At 36.0% G+C, this 20,009-nt stretch overlaps 1 protein-coding gene across 2 annotated transcripts; it reads left to right on the forward strand.

Annotated features, from left to right (window-relative positions):
* The first annotated feature begins 321 nt into the window (after positions 1–321).
* LOC132049346 (DNA polymerase delta catalytic subunit) lies at positions 322–19,589 on the forward strand. 2 transcript variants are annotated; one of them, XM_059440104.1, is made up of 30 exons: positions 322–607; positions 3,603–3,713; positions 4,309–4,415; positions 4,535–4,694; positions 5,558–5,753; positions 5,847–5,982; positions 6,066–6,203; positions 6,873–6,950; positions 7,356–7,447; positions 8,080–8,146; positions 8,250–8,321; positions 8,888–8,974; positions 9,525–9,644; positions 9,708–9,806; positions 10,123–10,230; positions 10,381–10,476; positions 10,554–10,619; positions 11,876–11,932; positions 12,099–12,186; positions 12,297–12,376; positions 15,252–15,365; positions 16,203–16,317; positions 16,530–16,702; positions 16,819–16,890; positions 17,271–17,345; positions 17,432–17,521; positions 17,596–17,756; positions 18,381–18,454; positions 18,615–18,702; positions 18,953–19,589. In XM_059440104.1, exons 1-30 carry the CDS (start codon positions 367–369, stop codon positions 19,038–19,040), a joined length of 3,249 nt encoding a protein of 1,082 aa, XP_059296087.1. In that variant the 5' UTR covers positions 322–366; the 3' UTR covers positions 19,041–19,589. The 2 variants fall into 2 exon arrangements, with proteins under 2 accessions (XP_059296087.1, XP_059296086.1); XM_059440103.1 differs by lacking the exon at positions 322–607 and adding an exon at positions 885–1,014.
* The last annotated feature ends 420 nt before the right edge of the window (positions 19,590–20,009 follow it).

Here is a 20,009-nt window from a genome sequence, read left to right on the forward strand (position 1 = left end):
TATTTAGTTGGCTAGTTAAATGATAGAACGGGGTTTAAAAAATGATTTCGAGTTATTTTGGGTAATTTGCAATATTTGAAAACTTTAAGGATGAATTCCCCAAAATAAGAATATTTTTAAATTTCCTTTTTCCAAAGTAGAGGGGTATTTTTGACCCTTTTCCCAAATCAAAATCCACATCAAACACTTTCCATATGTAGATGATTACCTTCACTCCTTGAGGGACCATATTGACATTCATAAGAAACTATAGGTACCAAACGTACAATTCCACTTCTTTCCTCTGCTTAGATATACCCCATGAAATGGCGGGAATTTGCACACAACTAACTACAACTTCTAAACCCTTACTTACGGCGAACCACCATGAACTCAAGGAAGAGATCGGCGGCAACGCCGTCACCTCAACAGCAGCAGAAACACCATGCCGCCATGGAAGAGGAAGACGTAGACGAGGATGTTTTTCTCGAAGAAACATTGCTTCAGTACGAAGAAGATTCACAAGTACTTCGTGAACTCGAAGAACAACATTCACTTAACGAGCGTCGTCAGAAATGGAAACGTCCTAATCTCTCTCAAGCTTACATCTCTCAAACACAAAGCATATGTAAGAAAAATTCGTAATTGAACCAAAAAAAAAAAAAATCATTTTAAATTTTCGATTTCAGGCGATTTTTGTTTCTTTTTGGTTTATTTATAGATTTTTTTTTGTTTTCTCGGAATTTAACTCATTTGGTGAATTTTGATGAGTCTGACTTATCGTGGTGATAATGTTTAGGGTTTTGGGGGGAAAATTACGCTCTATGTATACTGAGAGAATATATTTACACGTCTTGGCCCATATTTTGTGTATAAACACCTTTGATACACTATTATACAAGGTTGATACATTATGTATAATGCTTTCCCAAGTCCTTCGTGAACTCGAAGAACGCCATTTGCTAAATGAACTTCTTCAGAAATGGAAACGACCTAATCTCTCTCAACCTTACATCTCTCACACACAAAGCATTTGTAAGAAAATTGTAATTGCAAAATATAAAATTCTTCTTAATTATCAACTTCATGCCTTTTTTTTTTTGGGGGGGGGTTAATTTATAGGATTTTTTTTTTGTTGTTCTGGCATTTTTTTGTTTACTCATAATTTTAACTCATTTGGTGAATTTTGACGGTGTTGAATGTTTAGTTTTTTTTTTTTTTTTTTTTGCTCTCTTCAACAATGTGTGCGGGCGGATCTATAAAGGGATAATTGCGCTGTATGTATACTGAGAGAATATATTTACACGTTTTAGCCCATATTTTGAGTTTGTTACCTGGTTTAGCCCATATTTTGAGTTTGTTACTTGGTTTAGCCCATATTTGTGTATACACACCTTTTCTACACTATTATACACTTCCATACAAGGTTGATACATTATTTATAATGCGTTCCCCCCAGGTATAATGTTGTATAATATTGTATATTGGGCTACGTGGCGTAATAATTTTCAAAAGCTGTATGTTTTTGAGACTTTCCTGGATTTTAACTCATTTGGTGAATTTTGATGAGGTTGACTCAATTATGGTGCTGAAAGCTAGGGTTTTTATGAGTGTGGATCTTTTATTTGACATAATTTGATAATTATGTTCGGTGTGCGTTTAATTTAATTATACACACACACACATATATATATATATATATATATATATAAAACTTTACACTACATATAGTTTGACTTAAAAGAAATGAGTGAGCCTACACTCTTCGAAATGATAAATCTCTCAGACACAAAGCATATGTAAGAAAATTGTAATTGAAATGTATAAAATTCTTCTTAATTTTTGACTTTATGCATTTTTTGTTTCTTTTTGGTTGATTTTTAGATTTTTTTTGTTCTGGAAGTTCTTTTTTTTATGTTTACTCATAAATTTAACTCATTTGGTGAATTATGATGAGGCTGACTCAATCGTGGTGCTGAATGTTTAGGTTTTTTTTTTTGGTGAAAATTTCAAAAATATACAGCCCAACACAAAATATTTGCCACGTAGCCCAATATACAACATTATACCTGGGGGAAAGCATTATACATAATGTATCAACCTTGTATAAAGGTATATAATAGTGTGTAAACACAGGGTAACAAACTCAAAATATGAGCTATGCGGCGTAAATATTTTCTCCCAGTAGATAGAGCGTAATTTTCCCTTTTTTTGGTCTTAAGCTTTTCTCAAGAAGGATTTAAGTTAGCTGGTGCAGAGTAGCACTGTCCTGACTGCTCTCTTCAACAATGTGTTCGGATTTGTCATTTGATGTAATTTGATAATTATGTTGTGCATTTAACATTTAACTTAATTATGTATATTTTAAAAACTTTACACTATATAGTTTGACATAAAAGAAATGAGTGAGCTTACACCTGTTGAAAAGCTAATCTGCATTTGCTCTTTAACTTGGGTTTTTACAGTTGAGATTTAGTCCCTTCTATATACTTTTTAAAATAGTTAAGCTAAGCTAGGCTAATTGTTTATATGGGGAAGCTATTTTCGTTTAGCACTGGATCTTTCTTGTATATTATTCTTTCCTTGATTTGTAGTCCTGTAACTAAATGTTCTATACTCAATTAAGGACTATAACTCAACATATTTTTGTTTTCACTGTTTAATAAACTATTTCCTATTTATTTAATATCAGAAACCGAAAACAACTAAATTGGTTTTTGAAGACAGAATAGGAACAAAAGAACCTACTTTTGGAGAGTTCAAAATTGATATTAGTCTGACTCCTCTTCATTCTCTAAAAGCTAGATGTTTAGTAGTTTTGTTCAGTTGGAGCTTTCACTCCCCTGTTAATAGCATTGACAATAACCTGGACTTTGTTAGCTCCATGGTTCTTGCATAGTCTAACTTATTTTCCTCTCCAAAAGCTTACTAGCTTTTGTTTTTGCTCCAAAAGCTCCCAAGCTCTTGCTTTTGTAAAATGGCACCTTCCAGTTGCCTTTCTTAATGGAAACTTCTAACTTCATCAAAAAAAAAAAAAAAAAAAAAAAAAAAAAGCAGAAACCTGTTGTTGCTCCCAAAATTTTGAAGCTTTCTTTTACCAATTAAAAAAAAAAAAAAACAAAAGTTTGAAGCCTTTTTGTGCTCTTGGTATGAGGAACAACTATTTTAGTTCCTGAGCTCACATGGAATCTTATGTCGCAAGTTGATATATTGTCACACTTGCTGGAAAACGATGTATGATTCAAGCAGAGTCACATGCACGTCTCTTACTTATCTTTCAAAACTTACTTGGATGTTTACTAATGAAGCTTTTTGACTTATCCAAAAAGTTTGTATATTGAGTTGAGGGTAAGATATACATGTGGATCTATATAATAATACAACAATAACAACAATGTACCCAGTTCCCACAAAGTGGGGTCTGGGGAGGGTAGAGTGTATGCAGACCTTGCCCCTAGGTTGGGTAGGGAGGCTGTTTCAATATAATAATACAGTGAAAATTTTAAAGTTAGATATTTAGATAAAACAAAGAGGTTTCAAAATAGATCAATTAGTTTCAATGAGTTCTAACTTTCACGACCGCATTCTGAAAGTTTTGTTGAAATTTGGTGGTCCTTTCTCAGTGTTTCAGCAGCTGGAAATTGACTACATTATCGGAGACAGCCATAAAGAATTGTTGCCTAATTCTTCTGGTCCGGCTGCCATTTTAAGAATCTTCGGGGTCACCAAGGAAGGTTTGTCAATGTGTAATTCATTGTTCCCATATGCATTCACAATTCTCGTTGTTGTGTAGTAGATATGGTGCTATTGATCTGGAAAGAAGATATGATTCTGCCATTCAAGTAATATAATAGTCTCTTATAGGTGTAAATGCATGTCTTGAAATGGGAGTAGTTCAGTTTTTTTATTAAATACAATTAGAGTGTTCTGACGGCTGCAAGCTTGGTGAAGCACGCTGATACCAAGCACCATTTGGAGTGTAGATTTTCTCTTGACTGTATAAAATATATTGCTACATTTATGAGTTGAAGTTGCATCTAGTGGATTTCTCCAGTTGTAGTATTTTTTCTTTTTGTTTTTCTGTTTCTGTTTGTTTAAAGAAGTTTTTATGCCATTTCTTTATAGAAGGAAGTTATAGCATCTTTTTTAGTATTTGCCATGCTATCATATTACACTAGATGTTAGAAATCAACATGAAAAGGTTAAATAGATTGAAGAGTTGAGTTCAAAAGGGACACAATAACTTGTCATCCATCATTAATGTATTTGTTGATGTCGACGTAGCTTGTCTTCCACTTACTACGAAATGTCTGCTTATGTCCTGGTCAGGAAATAGCGTCTGTTGTCATGTACATGGATTTGAACCATACTTCTACATTAGCTGCCCTCCTGGAATGGGCCCTGACGATATCTCCCGTTTTCACCAAATTCTTGAGGTATGTTGAGTGTTGACCTGCTTGTTTGAATAAGCATGCGATGATTGAATTCTTCACCAGTTTGGTTTATTAGTGGCCAATGCTGTATTTTGCTATATTATTCTTGTTAATTGCTGTAGGGCAGGATGAGAGAAGCGAATAGGAACAGCAATGTCCCTAAGTTTGTCCGTCGCATCGAAATAGTTCAGAAAAGAAGCATCATGTATTACCAACAGCAGGCTTCTCAGCCTTTTCTCAAGATTGTAGTGGCATTGCCGACAATGGTTACCAGTTGCCGTGGTATGCTTTCTGTTTCACTCATTAACCCTTATACTGTATCTTTCTGATAAAGGTGCTTTTCTGATTTAGGTCTTCTCTTTTGTGCTTGTGGAACACGTGTGCACACCGACACATAGTAAAAGTTTTATTGATAGAAATATCAAGAGCTAAGACAGTGCTGGAAAGTACAATAGGATATTCTCCCCAGTTACAAAATCTGATCAATTTTGGTATCAAGCTAGTGAACTCTTATCATTTCATCCTCCTCATATGTATATTTTAAATTATAACAGAAATTAACAGGCTAAGTCATTCATGTTTCAAACTGCAAACAGCTGCAGTTTAGCTCTTTGAAGTTTAGCTGGCTCATTTCCTTCCAAACCACCCAGCACAGCTGAATGGTTCTCCAAATCATCCTCTGTTCATTCTCATTTTACATCCAGCCCAGCACCAAAAAGTTCTTAGGCTGTCCTTGGCATTACCTGTTTCGTCTGAAAAGTGTTTAAAAAGGTTTCTAAATTGAGCCGTAGACGTGGGTTTGTGGTATATTTAATATGGCATTTTGCTTGCCAGTCTTGCCTGCTCTTGCCATGATAACTTAGTGTATTACTTCACATTGAGCCATAGTTTAAAATAATATACCTGCATCTTATGCTTCCTGTAAAATTGCTCCTTAATCTTCTCAATTTAGGTCTATAATACAAAGTTTGTTACCTGTTCAAAAAAAATGGTTTATGTTCTTCAACATCATTGGATGCACAAGAGTTGCGATAAAATGAGACTTTTTTATGATTGTTTAACTTCTGATTGATTTTATAGAATTGATTCTATTACCAATCTTTTTCCCTGCTTTTTCCACTTGATTGAGATGTAAAATGTGGCAGGTATCCTCGATAGAGGTATTCAAATTGACGGGCTAGGTATGAAGAGCTTTCTGACCTATGAAAGTAATGTTCTTTTTGCTCTTCGCTTCATGATTGACTGCAATGTTGTTGGTGGCAACTGGATTGAAGTTCCGGTTGGGAAATACAAGAAAGCTGCAAGGATTCTCTCCTATTGTCAATTAGAGTTTGATTGTCTGTATCCTAATGTATGGATGAATCTATGACCTAAGGGTGCATTCTTTCTATCCATAAGGGATCATCACCCTAAACTTCCTTAACATTTTTTTAGCTATTCTGACTTGATCAGCCATTCTCCTGAAGGAGAATTTTCAAAGATGGCTCCCTTCCGCATATTGAGTTTCGATATTGAATGTGCTGGCCGTAAAGGCCACTTTCCTGAGCCTACACACGATCCTGTTATTCAAGTTAGTCCCAGTTTATTCTACATATCTGGAAAATATATATCGTCTACTTTCCTGTTGCTGACAAGATTTTAACTTCATTCTAGGTGGCCAATCTAGTTACCTTGCAGGGACAGGATCAGCCATTAATTCAGAATGTGATGACTCTTAAATCATGCTCTCCTATAGTTGGGGTTGATGTTATGTCCTTTGACACAGAAAAAGAAGTATTGCTGGCCTGGAGGGTAGTCTTTCTGCAGCTATTTTGTATTTTAATTGGATACTATTTACACCTCTTTTCTCTTCTTTTTTGTGGTATGTGAGCAGAGGTTTTGTATGCGGCTTGATTCTTTCAATTTGGCTTCATATGACGGCAGTATTTATCCTTATGAATGGTTTCTTTTAGCGCGAGACACTCTGTTACTTCACTATTTTAGTTTCACATTGTCCGTTTTGTTCTCTGCTCCAGATTGTATGCACATGCAGAAGAGTGAAGAGGGTTTAACAGACATAATTTGGACAAGTGAGAAGTTAGAAATTATGGAAAAAGGAGAAGTTAGAAATAAAAATGCAAATTAAACCTTCATGGGCTATTTACACTTTGCCTGGGCATATGAATCTTGTTTGATTGGTGCTGAGGAAATGGTGTGACTTGGACTTGCTCGTACTTAATATGAATATAGGGTGTTTGAATATGCCATTTCAGTCTTTCATACTTTAGTTTTCACGATTGCATAAAACTATCCCAGATTACTTTTCCGGAAACAAGTTTTATAAAAAAAGATGTCTACACTCTGTTACCTTCCTCAACAAAAAAAAAAAAAAAAAAAAGAAAAAAAGAAAAAAAAAGTCTATACTATTAGTAATACAAATGACCAATTTCCTTTTTCTTTTACCTTTCTCTTGACTTGCAGGACTTGATCCGGGAAGTGGACCCTGATATCATAATTGGATATAACATATGCAATTTTGATTTGCCGTATCTCATCCGGGTAATGAGCCTCTTTTCTTTTTGGTTGGTAAAAGATATTGTGTTCGGGGTAATGAGCTTCTTATGTTGTTCTATGTTTAAATAATGGCTTCAAAACAGTGAAATGAGAGCTAAAATGGATTAAGAAGTGCTGGGAAAGTTTACCAGTTGGCTCGTTAATGTAGTCATCAGAAGTGTTATTTTTTAACTATGAATTGGAGTAAGAGATGAGGAGTACAAAAAGTCCATAGGCAGAAGTAAAGCTATGCAGTACATGATAACTTGCGGTTTCGTTGTGAAGCTGATGATAGAACTGAAGTGGAAAAAGTTGTTTCTGCCCTTCCAAAAGAGATTGGGAAAGGCTAGGTCAAGTTCGTTTTTTCATGTGTATTGTTGAACTACTTAAGGCATTTTATCTTCATTTCAGAGAGCTGAAGTCTTAGGGATGGCAGAATTTCCTGTGCTTGGACGCATCAGAAACAGCAGGGTTCGTGTAAAAGATGCAACCTTTTCTTCAAGGTCATATTATATCTTTTCGTTTGTTATCTTCTGTTTGCTTAGAAGTATTTTTGGGTTTCTACTTTATCTGTAGATAGAAATATTATCATTACAAAACGGCGTTCTGTCACTTGGTGTCTGTTGACTATAACTTTATCTAACCATTGGTCTGTTCTGTTTGCATTCGTATGTTATTGCATCACTGTCTGTGGTTTCTGAAATATGGCACTGTATACAAACCTAAAACGTGTTCCAATTAGCTGCCGCTTATCAGAACCGTTCTAATATTTCTCCTTGTAATAGGTTAGTGAGATGGAGTAATTGGGATCTCCCATATTTTGCTTCCTAGAGCAGTGTTTTCATCTCCAAAGGTGGACCTTTTGCACTTAATTCAAACATTTCCCAAAATTTCACACTACTGAAACTCAAATATCAGTCTTCAATTAGTTGCTTGTGATCATAAAAGCAAATTCCCTCAAGTCTATACTGAGACCTTCATTTAATTGTTTGTGATCATCAAAATCTTAAAGAAAATATCGCTAGGGGTGACAAATGCACGCAATTGAGTTTTGCGGTTAGTGAAGCTGACTATCCAAAAAAAAAAAAAGGAGGCTTGAGAAGTTATGGACTGATATATGCATTTTGTGTTGCAGACAGCATGGGACAAGGGAAAGTAAAGAAATAACAATAGAAGGGAGAGTTCAATTTGATTTATTTCAGGTTTTGTTCATTATGGCTTTATCGATAACCTGTTCTAATTGCTGTATATAAAACTTTGCCCAGTAATGTATGTCTGTAAACCTCTTATACTCTTGTTTCGCAGGCTGTTCAGAGGGATCATAAGCTAAGTTCTTACTCACTAAATTCTGTCTCAGCACATTTTCTTAGTGAGCAGGTTGGATTTTGCCCTTCTATCTTTAGTTTCTCGTCACATACTCCTACATCTGCTCACAACCATGTCCCTGCTGCGAATAAATTTGTACATTATTTTGAGCGATGACCCTATTTGCGCTCTTACATGTTCAAACACTTCAATGCTGTTTATGTTTGCTTTATGCGTCCGGTATCTTAAACTCACTGGTCTAACTAATCCTGAGTTGTCACTATAGGGGAAGCACTCCCTACCAGGAGTTTCCCCCATGCTCGAACTTGTGACCTCTGATTAAAATTGGAGGGATCCCATCTATCCCACCTCTCGACTTATGTTGATAACCAAGTTTGAGTGATTCCACTAGGGCCATTGCTCATGTATATATAACATAAGTAGGCCTTGTGGTAATGCTATTAATTTCCTTGTGCACAGGGTTGGTTAGCTTGAATCATGTTGTTTGATCTTTATGACTAACAAATCATTGGATTCTGTTCATTTGTCTTGTTTCCCCTATCCTTATTTCCTTCTGAATATACCTGTCTTGTTTAGAGCAAGGAAATTTTTCTAATGCTACTGCTCTGCGACTGCAGAAAGAGGATGTCCATCATTCAATTATATCAGATCTTCAAAATGGGAACTCAGAAACTAGGAGGCGGCTTGCTGTATATTGTCTAAAGGTGTGTAACTCCATTCCGGTTGAAGGATATTCTTGAATTGGATTTAATTGTGTGCTGAGTATTGCTTATATTTAAGATTTTTTATGGATTTAGACATGCATACATTTTTCTTTAGATAGGTGATATACACGTAAGAGTTTGCTCCAAGAAAATTTAGTTTAAAATTTCTTAATGCCTATGGTGACACCCATTTGGTGTAAAATGCTCCACTCAAAAGACATTTGCATGTAAAGAAACCAAATATAATTTCATTATTTTCATCAAGAAAATACTGATTACAACATCCAAGGGTGTGGCCTAGTGGTCAATAAAGATAGAACTATTTTTTTATTTGGATTATGCCAAGCATTGATGCACCTCTGTCATCATTGTCCAAGTAGTTGGACCTAATGATCGTTTCATGTAGATAATGAGCAATTGGTAGTTTGGCCAATGGCTAATAGAATATAGTGATTGAAATTGTTGATGAATTCGGACGGAAAAGTGATTGGCTGATGTGAATATTCAGTCTCACTTAACAAGAAAACTGAATGCTTTAGTTCCATTACAGGATGCTTATCTCCCACAACGGCTTTTGGATAAATTAATGTTCATTTATAACTATGTGGAGATGGCTCGAGTCACTGGTGTACCTATATCTTTTCTTCTTTCAAGAGGGCAAAGCATTAAGGTTAGTCCTAAAGTTGCATCATTTTCCTCAAGTGGAAATTTAACTAATAGCCTCTATCTTCAGGTGCTTTCTCAACTTTTACGGAAGGCGAGGCAAAGGAATCTTGTCATACCAAATGCAAAACAGGCTGGATCTGAACAAGGAACGTATGAGGGGGCAACGGTAAGAAAATAAGTGTTTATCAATCATATAGCTGAATATTTTACCTTGAAAAGAAAAGCTACGTGCAAAGCTCCTGTTGTGTTAGGCTTTATATTTGGTATATCACTCTTGTTAAACACCAATGTTTGGAGGATTAATCGAGGTGCACGCTAGCTGCCGGACACCATGGTTATCGAAAAATAGCATAGATGGTTGGAGGATATCAAATCCTAACATCACACACCTTTTATTACGTTGATGTTGATTTCCTAGGTTAAAGGTACTGACTGCATGTCTCGTCTCTTGTGTATTTTTTCCTGTCAATATCTGGACACAGGTTTTGGAGGCCCGAGCTGGTTTCTATGAGAGGCCAATTGCAACGTTGGATTTTGCATCTCTATATCCATCAATCATGATGGCATATAATTTATGTTACTGCACGCTGGTAAGTGTTCTTGTTTGAGGCTTGACCATGATATTTCTTTTTTACCTGAATGTTCAATTGATGTTGGTGAAACCCTAGAATTAAGTGCTGAGCATTAAGATCTTCACGTTGCTCCAGTTCTAAGTTTTGGTCTTCTTGCCTCATGTCTAGGTAACTCCTGAAGAGGTTCGCAAACTGAACCTCCCTCCGGAGTGTGTCAACAAGACCCCTTCTGGTGAAACAGTTGTCAAGTCAAATTTACAGAAGGTAAATATAACTGTTGGTGTAATTCCGGCATTTATATTTTTGTTTTGATTATGATAATTTGAATTGTATTTTGTCAGGGAATACTTCCGGAGATTCTTGAAGAACTATTGGCTGCTCGTAAAAGAGCAAAAGCAGATTTAAAGGTGTTCACTAAATTTTTATGATTTATTTTATTCCTGCTATCCCGATTAGCATATTTGCTTTATAATTCTGGTGTTCAATCTTTGTAATTTGCTTCCGTCTAATGTTTGAAAGAATCTTCATCTTGGATTTATTGGGAGCGATTTTTGATCCATCTAGCTAGGGGATAATCAAGGCAATCCTCCAGATCTAAGATAATATGCAGTCGGCATACGCATATATCACAGATGTTTTACATCTATGGTAGAGGAACGAGAATTAAGAGAGTTAAATAAGGGTAGAGGATCCAAAATCTGGGTTTCTTGTTAAATCAGGATACGTGATTGTTGATTGTGAAGTAGGACTTTTAACTTCTTACTTGAGATCTCCTTTTGTTTGTATATATATAGAAGAAGACACACTTAATAATGCCTCCTTTCACTTGATTTAATGGCTCTAAAGTTTTCCTTCTTAATAAGTGATAAAAGGAATTCTTACTGTTTTCATTTGTCAGTGTTACACTACTGCAACCAAGCATTTTGTGTATATCTTTACATGTTCACATCCTAGCACTGACCATCTTATTTCCATAAAACCAGAATTAGATGCTATTGAATAATGCAGAATTCATGCCTTACAGTTAAAATGAGTAAATGTGAAATCTTTTGTACAGAAGTTTGATTGTCATGAAAACTTTTAAAGTGGCTCTGGGCCCTCGTGAAACCTGATATGTTATGGCAAGACGCTAGACTTATAGCTTTTGTTGTAAGATCCATAACTACTTGCAAAGAGCTTTTGATGGACACAATGTAATTTCATGCTATGGAGATTTTTTTAATCCTTAAGCCTTGCATTTTAATAGATGTGCATATTTATGAAATTATTAAACCAACATGTTCCCCCCATGTTATGTCATATTTGTCAATATTTGATGTAATACGATGTGTGCCTTGATTATAGCGTACAAAAGTTCCATTTTACCATTCTCTCTAAACTTCGATCCTTTAAATTGACGTTTGATCCAGGTGAATTCTCAATTTGCCACCGCCATGGCTCCATGTCCGGGTTCTATCAACTGCATTTTGTTTCTTACTTTTCTGATGCATCAAAAACTATAAAGAATACAGTATCTTGAAGTAAAACACATATCAAAAGGCTGATATTTTAACAAGAGTATTAGTCTCCTCACCCTGTTTTGCATATCTAGCAGATGGTGAGTAGATAAATATTTGAGTGATCCTCTGAAATTTGAATTATGACGGTATATTTTGGGTTTTAGGAAGCAAAAGATCCTCGAGTCAGAGCTGTCTTAGATGGCCGTCAGCTAGCTTTGAAGGTAATTCTTGTATAGTTAGTGAATATCCAATTTTTTAACTGTGTTCTTTCACTTTTCTTGGCAGATACATGAATCTGGTTATGTGTTATAGGTAATACAACTGCATTAGGACTAAAAAGAATTTAGTCAAGGTCAATTAAGCTACTGATGTCTTCTGGTTTTTCAGATTAGTGCAAATTCAGTATATGGGTTTACTGGAGCTACTGTTGGTCAATTACCATGTTTAGAAATATCTTCAAGTGTTACTAGCTATGGTAATGCAATTATACTAGCAATTTTGTTACATGACACTGAACTATTGAAACTTTGTTGTATAGAAAGCTAATTCAACTACTTGTTTTTTGAACGTGCTTGTTCTTCCTAGGTCGACAGATGATTGAGCACACAAAAAAACTTGTGGAAGACAAGTTTACAGTACTTGGGGGCTATGAACACAATGCTGAGGTACATTATCTGAAGTCATCCTTTACATTCCAAATCATATATTAACGAGAATTGCAATCAATATCTAAAGTGCATTGTTAGAGTGTCACAGGTTGGTTGAGGTATCAGTTGTTGTCTCCTTATGATGTGGTCTTGGGAAATCCTTACATCAGGAGCTAGCTTTGGAGCCGAGTTAGTTGCTCCATCACGCTTAGTGCATGCTACTACAGTTTTAAACATTGTTGAGGTCAAAGAAAAACCTAAAGTGCAAAATTACTCGAATGAGTGAGGTGGATAACATCAGACAGTTGATAGATGTTCCCAGTTATAAGGTCGGGATCTTAACAAATTAACTGGGACTATTTCTGGGAGTTTTTGGAGTGCATTGGGTGATGCCAAAAGATATGAAAAGTTCATTACAATGCCTGCATGGATGGATTGGTGATTGCAGGCAGAAGTAGATGTGGCAGACAGTTCACTGTGCATAATAGGAACTATTTGGCTAGAGAAGAATGAAAGTTTTTTTTAAAGAGACAAAAGAGCATTTATCTTTTGCAAAAGATAGATCCATGAATAATTGGTATGTTTGGTGTGAGTAGGATATCCTAAAATATTTAGAACAATTAAAAAATATAATATGCTAGAATATTTAGCACAGCCTCTAGACTTTATGGACTCCTTGGTGAAAAGGCTGTCATTGTAGGACTACCTTCTTAGTACTAGCTTTAATGCTATTATCTTACTTTATTTTCAATGAGGGAAAAACGACTTATCTGGGACCACCTATGGGCGTGACTCACAAGGACTATGCAGTATGAAAACCAGGCTAAAAAGGGTGACGAGAGATACTTATTATTAGGGGGGAAGAGACAGAATTAAGCTGAATTTATTTTTGTCTTTTCAATGCTGGTGTAAAGAGAACTATGTTGCAGATGATCTCTTGTAGATTTTTTGATTCCTTATAAGATACATGGCTCCCTTTAATTTGTAATTACTCTTAACTTCCAGTACCACCTTGGTGCTTATGAATACAAAGTTACCTTACTCAAAAATAAAAAATGCTTGTATGGGTGCTTATGGGAAGAAGGGTTGGAGCAATCACAAAGAAACATTTTTATGCCAGTAAGTTGGGAAGTGAGAGAGTTTCCATCTGATTAAGGTATGAGAGACTTGAGGATGTCTAATAGAGCTTTACTTGGGAATGGATCTGGAGAACTGAAATTATGGATATGTGTTTTAGATAAATGTTATTGTTGACAAGGATAAAAGCTACAAAAGGGGAGGGAAGGAAGGGTGGGAGGACCAATGAGATCCCATTTTCTGTATGGAGTGGCTCTTTTGGAAAGGCATAATGAATTTCAACAACAACAACAGCAGCAAACCCAGTGTAATCGCACAAGAGGAATATCATATTTAAAAAATGCAACTAAAGTGGATCAATTTTTTGGAACAGACGGTGATACCCCCTTATGTGAGCTTTTCCAGCCAATTGATATCGCGTAGTGTCTTGTTCTTCGACTTCTGGTACCACCTATGTTTCTTGTGCTTCGGTCATCGCACTATTCGTTGTTGTTACTATACTTTTTCTGTATGCTATGTACTCCCAAGGTAGAGGTAAGGTCTGCGTACGCTCTACCCTCCCCAGACCTCACTTTGTGGGATTTCACTGGGTATGTTGTTGTTGTATGTACTGCTTTCCATCTTCACTTTATTTTGTAGTTACTGCTTTCATTTTCGTATACCCTTTTTCAAATTGCCTTGAGATGCTTTACTTGAGCCGAGGGTCTATCGAAACAGCCTCTCTATCTCTACGAGGTAGGGGTAAGGTCTGTGTACACCTCTGCCCTCCCAGACCCCACTTGTGGGATTACACTGGGTATGTTATTGTTGTCGTCATGCAAAAACCGGGAGATATCTCCTTTTGGATCAGAAATGGTGCAGTGACTTCCCGCCCCCCCTCCCTCTTTTTTTTTTTTTTAAATGAATTTAAAAATTTGACGAAAGGTCAAAATCGTGGCCGTATACAAGAAATATACCCAAAAAAAAAAAAAAAAAAAACCTTACGAGCCCCTTTATATGATGCCATTTCAGCCAATTAATATCTCTAGCTATATAGCTGTATTTACCTTTGCCATTTCAAGAAAGAAGAAGCTATATAGCCATTTTGTAAGGTAAATGGAGAAGGGATGCTATGAGACCTAAAATTTAGGAGAAACATGCAAAAACTGGGAGATATTAGAATTTAATAGCTAGCTTGGATTATTATGTAAACAATTAATGTTTGCTTACGGTCTGAGATAATTAGAAATGGAGATATGAGAAGGGTGGCATGCTCACGCAGTTATTTTACAACAAATTGCTAATAAGGGTAGAAAAGAGATTTCCTCAAGCACCTAGTAAATGTTGTTTTGACATGGCCAGCAGCATGGAAGCCATGGAGAATCTTATGAGGACAATATAGATCTGATGGCGCTTCGTGTGTAAAGTGTGGAAAAAATTCTAAATTTGATACTTCATTGCTTGATTGCATATAGATTATTGTGTATGATGTGGGAAATGTTTGGAGTTGAATGGACGAGGTCAAGAAGTACAACATATCTGCGGCTAGGGTTGAAATTTAGAAGGAAGAGTGAGGGAATTAGCTCATTTGATGCTTGTCTGGACAATATGGAGCGAATATAGAAGAGAGTTTAAATGAGTAGAAAATACCAGTATACAGACTTGTAGAGGTATTTCGTTCTTTTTTGGCATAATTGCGGAACACACACAATAGCCTAGTCATTGTAGACTGCTTGATGATGTTCATCTTGTATGGCAGGATTGCCCCTTAACATCACGTGATTATTAAGTTTATCAAAAAAGTATTCCTCTAATTGTGATTATTTCGTGATGTCAGGTTATATATGGAGATACAGATTCGGTTATGGTGCAGTTTGGTGTGGCTACAGTGGAAGAGGCTATGAAATTGGGCAGAGAAGCTGCTGATTACATTAGCGGGACATTTATCAAAGTACGTCCTATCCTTCTCTTTTTTTTTCTTTTTTCTTTTTTCGTATTTTTGGTATCTTTCCTTGTCCTTTGATTTCATGTTTTTGGTATCTGTTATTTCTTTACGAATCCCGTTGATAATCTTCTTCTAGAAATTGAATTGATGAACATGATTTCCTTTTTCTGCTGAATACATGTCACCCATAAGTAAATGATATTTCATTGCTGGTATGGTTTGGGGTAGATAATCTGTGGTGCTTTTCTAAATCAGTAAATTTAATTGTATCTAAGCACCTTTTCTTAAATCAGTAGTATCTAAACACTCTTTCAGATAGATAACTTTAGTGAAATTTCTTGTTCATCTTTGTCTATCATATTCTCTTGAAACAAGTCTGAGCCTTCTTTAAACCGTAATACATGCCACAAGTACAGTTATGAATGAAGTATTATATTCTCTAATCAGTTGGTCTTGCTATTTGATGATGCCCATTAGGTGGTTTTAGTTTTTCATTGTTATGTCAAATTTGATTAGGGTATATATCATGAAGAGGAATAAGTGAAAAAGCATCAGAAACTAGAAAATTGTCTGTGCTCGATCAGTTCAACTTCTTTTGATAAGTTGTATCAGTATACTTGTTCAACTTGATGGAATTTTGTAAATTTATCATGGTTTATGGTATTTTAGTGAGGAAACTTGTTAACTTGTGAGATTCCTTGCTAAGAAATAGAATCCTAAAATGTTTAAATATTGAGATGTGTTCTCATCAGTGTATTGATGTTAGTCTTGATCTCCTCTTCTGCCAAAATTTCTTCTTTCTTCATTTCGCCCTTCTGCTGATGGTGGCATATTGATTTTCAGCCAATAAGACTAGAATTTGAGAAGATTTATTACCCATATCTGCTGATTAGCAAGAAGAGATATGCTGGCCTTCTATGGACAAATCCGGACAAACATGACAAAATGGATGCTAAAGGTGAGCTCTGTCGATGCCTAGCCTTTTCATCTCCAGCATATTTTTGGAACTTCTGTCACCCTTCAATGCCAACCTTTATTCATATTATTATCCTTGAAAAATTAGCAAACTAAATGTGTTACCTCTAATTTAATAATTCTTACTTTATTCAAATTATTCATTTCTGAGGTGCATATTGTGTTAATTGTTACATTTTTACCAATTTTCACCAGGGATTGAAACTGTTCGGAGGGATAATTGTCTCTTAGTCAAGAACCTTGTGACTGAGTGTCTTAATAAAATACTAGTGGACAGAGATGTTCCTGGTGCTGTTCAATATGTTAAGAATACTATCTCAGATCTTCTTCTGAACCGCATGGATCTGTCTCTTTTGGTTATTACTAAGGTGAGAATACTTTTAAACCAGGCGAACCTGGGGCTTTTGCTTCTTGCAACTTTTTTGAATATTTTAGAATTGTTAGTTTATGAGATTAGCATTTTCTAACTTCTGAAGGTTAATAGGGTCTGACGAAAACTGGAGATGATTATGAAGTAAAGACAGCACATGTTGAACTTGCAGAGAGAATGCGCAAGGTTGGTAAACTCAATTTATTTGTATATTTCTTAAAAGGTTAGTGGATATCTTCAAGAGGGTTCAATTACTTGTGTCCTTTGTCTGTGAAGATCGATGTGTAGCATCTCTTGCACACAAGTATTTGCTGGTTGAAAGTTGTTCGACTTAAGTTGTTAAGTTTCCCATCTAAATTATGTTCCCATTATTTGACATTCATTTAAGGTGCATTTTTCTATAGCGTCGATGTTTTGCTTGCTCTCTTGTAACAGTGTATTCAAGTGGAAGAACGATCTGCCCATATAGCTGTCGAGGAGCTCGCAGAAACCACATTTCTAGGATTCTTATGCTTTCAGTGCACCATAAAAAATGAAATTGATGAAAACTTTGTTTTGATTGACAGCGAGATGCTGCTACTGCACCTGGTATTGGTGATAGAGTACCTTATGTCATCATTAAGGCTGCAAGAGGTGCCAAGGTAATCGTCCAACTGATTTACTATGTGATTACAATCTCCACATTTTGTGTGCTTGTATCTGATCATGGTTATATTATGACAAGCAGGCATATGAAAAGTCAGAGGACCCTATATACGTGTTAGAGAACAACATACCTATAGATCCTCAGTACTATCTTGATAATCAAATTAGTAAGGTTAGTATGGCTTGATTTTCCTTTTAATTAACATACTCATTCTAACTGCTTTTAACGGAAGCGTTTTGTATCAGCCACTTCTGAGGATTTTTGAGCCAATACTGAAGAATGCAAATAAAGAGCTTCTTCACGGAAGTCACACAATGTCCAAGTCAATTCCGACACCTTCAAACAGTGGTATAATGAAATTTGCCAAGAAGCAACTCACTTGCATTGGATGCAGAACACCAATCAGGTGCTCTGTTGTCTTTCTTGTCCCTTTAGGTTTTACAAGAGAAGCTTCTGTTTTATTTATAAGGAAAATCATCCCGTCCTCTCAACATTCTCCTTGACTTGTGAGTTACTGACATAGGATTTGCTCTTCCAACCTTTGCTAGGAGCATGTCTGATAGTTTACATTCTCCAAGCTGTAGATCTATAATTATTCGGTTGCTACTTTTAAGTTCCTGTTGAAATCCTAAGATATCTTGGAAGAGCCAGTGTAGCAAATGTAGGAGCTATACTTGGCTGAATTTCATGCTTCGTCACTGACATGAATAATAAGTGGGAAAGTTGATACAAAAGACTACCTTAGAGTTTGGCAGTAGTTAATATGTTTCAATATGGATATGATGCCATTTTCTAGAAAAACTTGTTGTTGATGGACCTTTTACCCTTGTTTACTTCACCTCCAAATCGGTGCACCTGCTTTATGAAATGGTCATTTGTCCCAATTTATTCCTTTTGTATTTCTCGGGTAAAAAAGTTAAGGTGGAGTGGGTCTCTCTCTCTCTCTGAGTGGATGTATTGTTTGCTTCTTTCTTGGAAGAATCTATAGTAAATGTTGGAGAACAGCTTATTAACTTATCTGCTCCTCCAGTGGCTCTGATCGAACTATCTGCAATCACTGCAAAGAAAGAGAGGCTGAACTTTATTGCAGATCCGTGGCTAATGGTATGCTAGGAATTCATCTCACGCTCCTTAGTAAAAAGTTCTTTCATATTCTAAGAAGGGGGGGATGTGGCATTTCTATTCAGATGTCTCCAGTGAAGAACAGAGAGCTATGAACTCCTTGAACATTGTTTGATAACTGTGTTCAATTGTATTAATGCAGTGGCTGAACTAGAGAATCTTTTTGGGAGGCTATGGACACAATGCCAAGAATGCCAAGGCTCTCTTCATCAGGATGTCCTATGCACTAGGTTCGAGTAGCTTTCTACCTTTACTGATAGATGTTTGGCTTTTGGTATGATGGACATTTTTTTTTTTTTTTAAATATTTTGTGATTTCCTTGCAAATGCTGACTGCTATCATTTCAGATAAAATTTTCAATCCAGGCCCGAAAGCTCTATTTTTTGATTTCTGACGATAATAGACCCTTGCTATTGCTAGTTATTCATCTCATTGCTTCTCTTCCCCTTCATTCTTCTAAATGATCCTGATTTTGAACAGTCGAGACTGCCCAATTTTTTATCGGAGGAAGAAGGCTCAGAAAGACATGGCTGAAGCTAAAACTCAATTAGATCGGTGGAACTTTTAAATTTCAATGCGGGAAGTCTTCATTGCTGCAAGTCCGACCTGTCATTTAGCCACGTATTGTAATTCTCACATCTCTGGTGTGGAAGCAGCAGACAGTTTGGAAATGAACTGAATAACTGAGACTACTATGCACATGAAGAGGTAGCAAGTGCCTTCGAGAAGATGTCACAATCGTTCATGAGCTGCTTTGCTGAAGCCTCTGAACGTCTTCAGAGCCGATATGCGACTTCCTCAAATCCAAGAACCACTAATATATAAAAAGATTGTCTGCGTGTATGAGTTTAAACTCAAAACTGTTGCAAGGATGGGATTCGGACAAACTTTTGTACCTTATAGCTATTAGAGTAACTGGTCAGTGTAAACTTCTATTGATTTAGAGGTGTTCATGAGATTAGATGACTACGGACATAGTTGAGATGTAAGATACTGTTACCTGTATAGGCGTATCTGGAGGAATGTACTGTTTTTTTGTTCCCTTTTACTACTACCAGGGTGAATGCAAGTAGTAATTAAAATTCTTGGCATAGTAAAGCATGTAATGTAAAGCAAAGGGCCCAACAGTAGATGACACAATTAGTTCTGGTTGTTCTCTCTTCTTGGCCAAGCTTATTTCAAAGTGTTTTTTTAATTAGAAGTGATTTCCAAAAAAGTACTTGGAGAAAGAAGTAGATGCAGTCTGGTTAAGTTTTAAAGTGTTTTGGCGAAAAAAAGCTTTTTCTAGCTTATGAAAAATAGCCTGTACTAGTATTTGGAAGCTCTTATTTTATTTTTCTGAAAACACCCCTTTTGGACAAGGTGGATCCGCCATTGGTTGATTGAAAGGATTGACTTCAAACAAATTTCTTGTATTAAAAAAAAAAATCAGTATAACCGTACAAAAGCCACCAACAATATTGGTGTAACAAGTTGTATCAAATGCAAACAGCATGGTTTTTAAAACTATGTATCAAATGCAAACAGCATGGGTTTT

This window comes from Lycium ferocissimum, chromosome 3 (genome assembly GCF_029784015.1).
Source record: "Lycium ferocissimum isolate CSIRO_LF1 chromosome 3, AGI_CSIRO_Lferr_CH_V1, whole genome shotgun sequence".
NCBI classification, from domain to species: Eukaryota; Viridiplantae; Streptophyta; class Magnoliopsida; order Solanales; family Solanaceae; genus Lycium; species Lycium ferocissimum.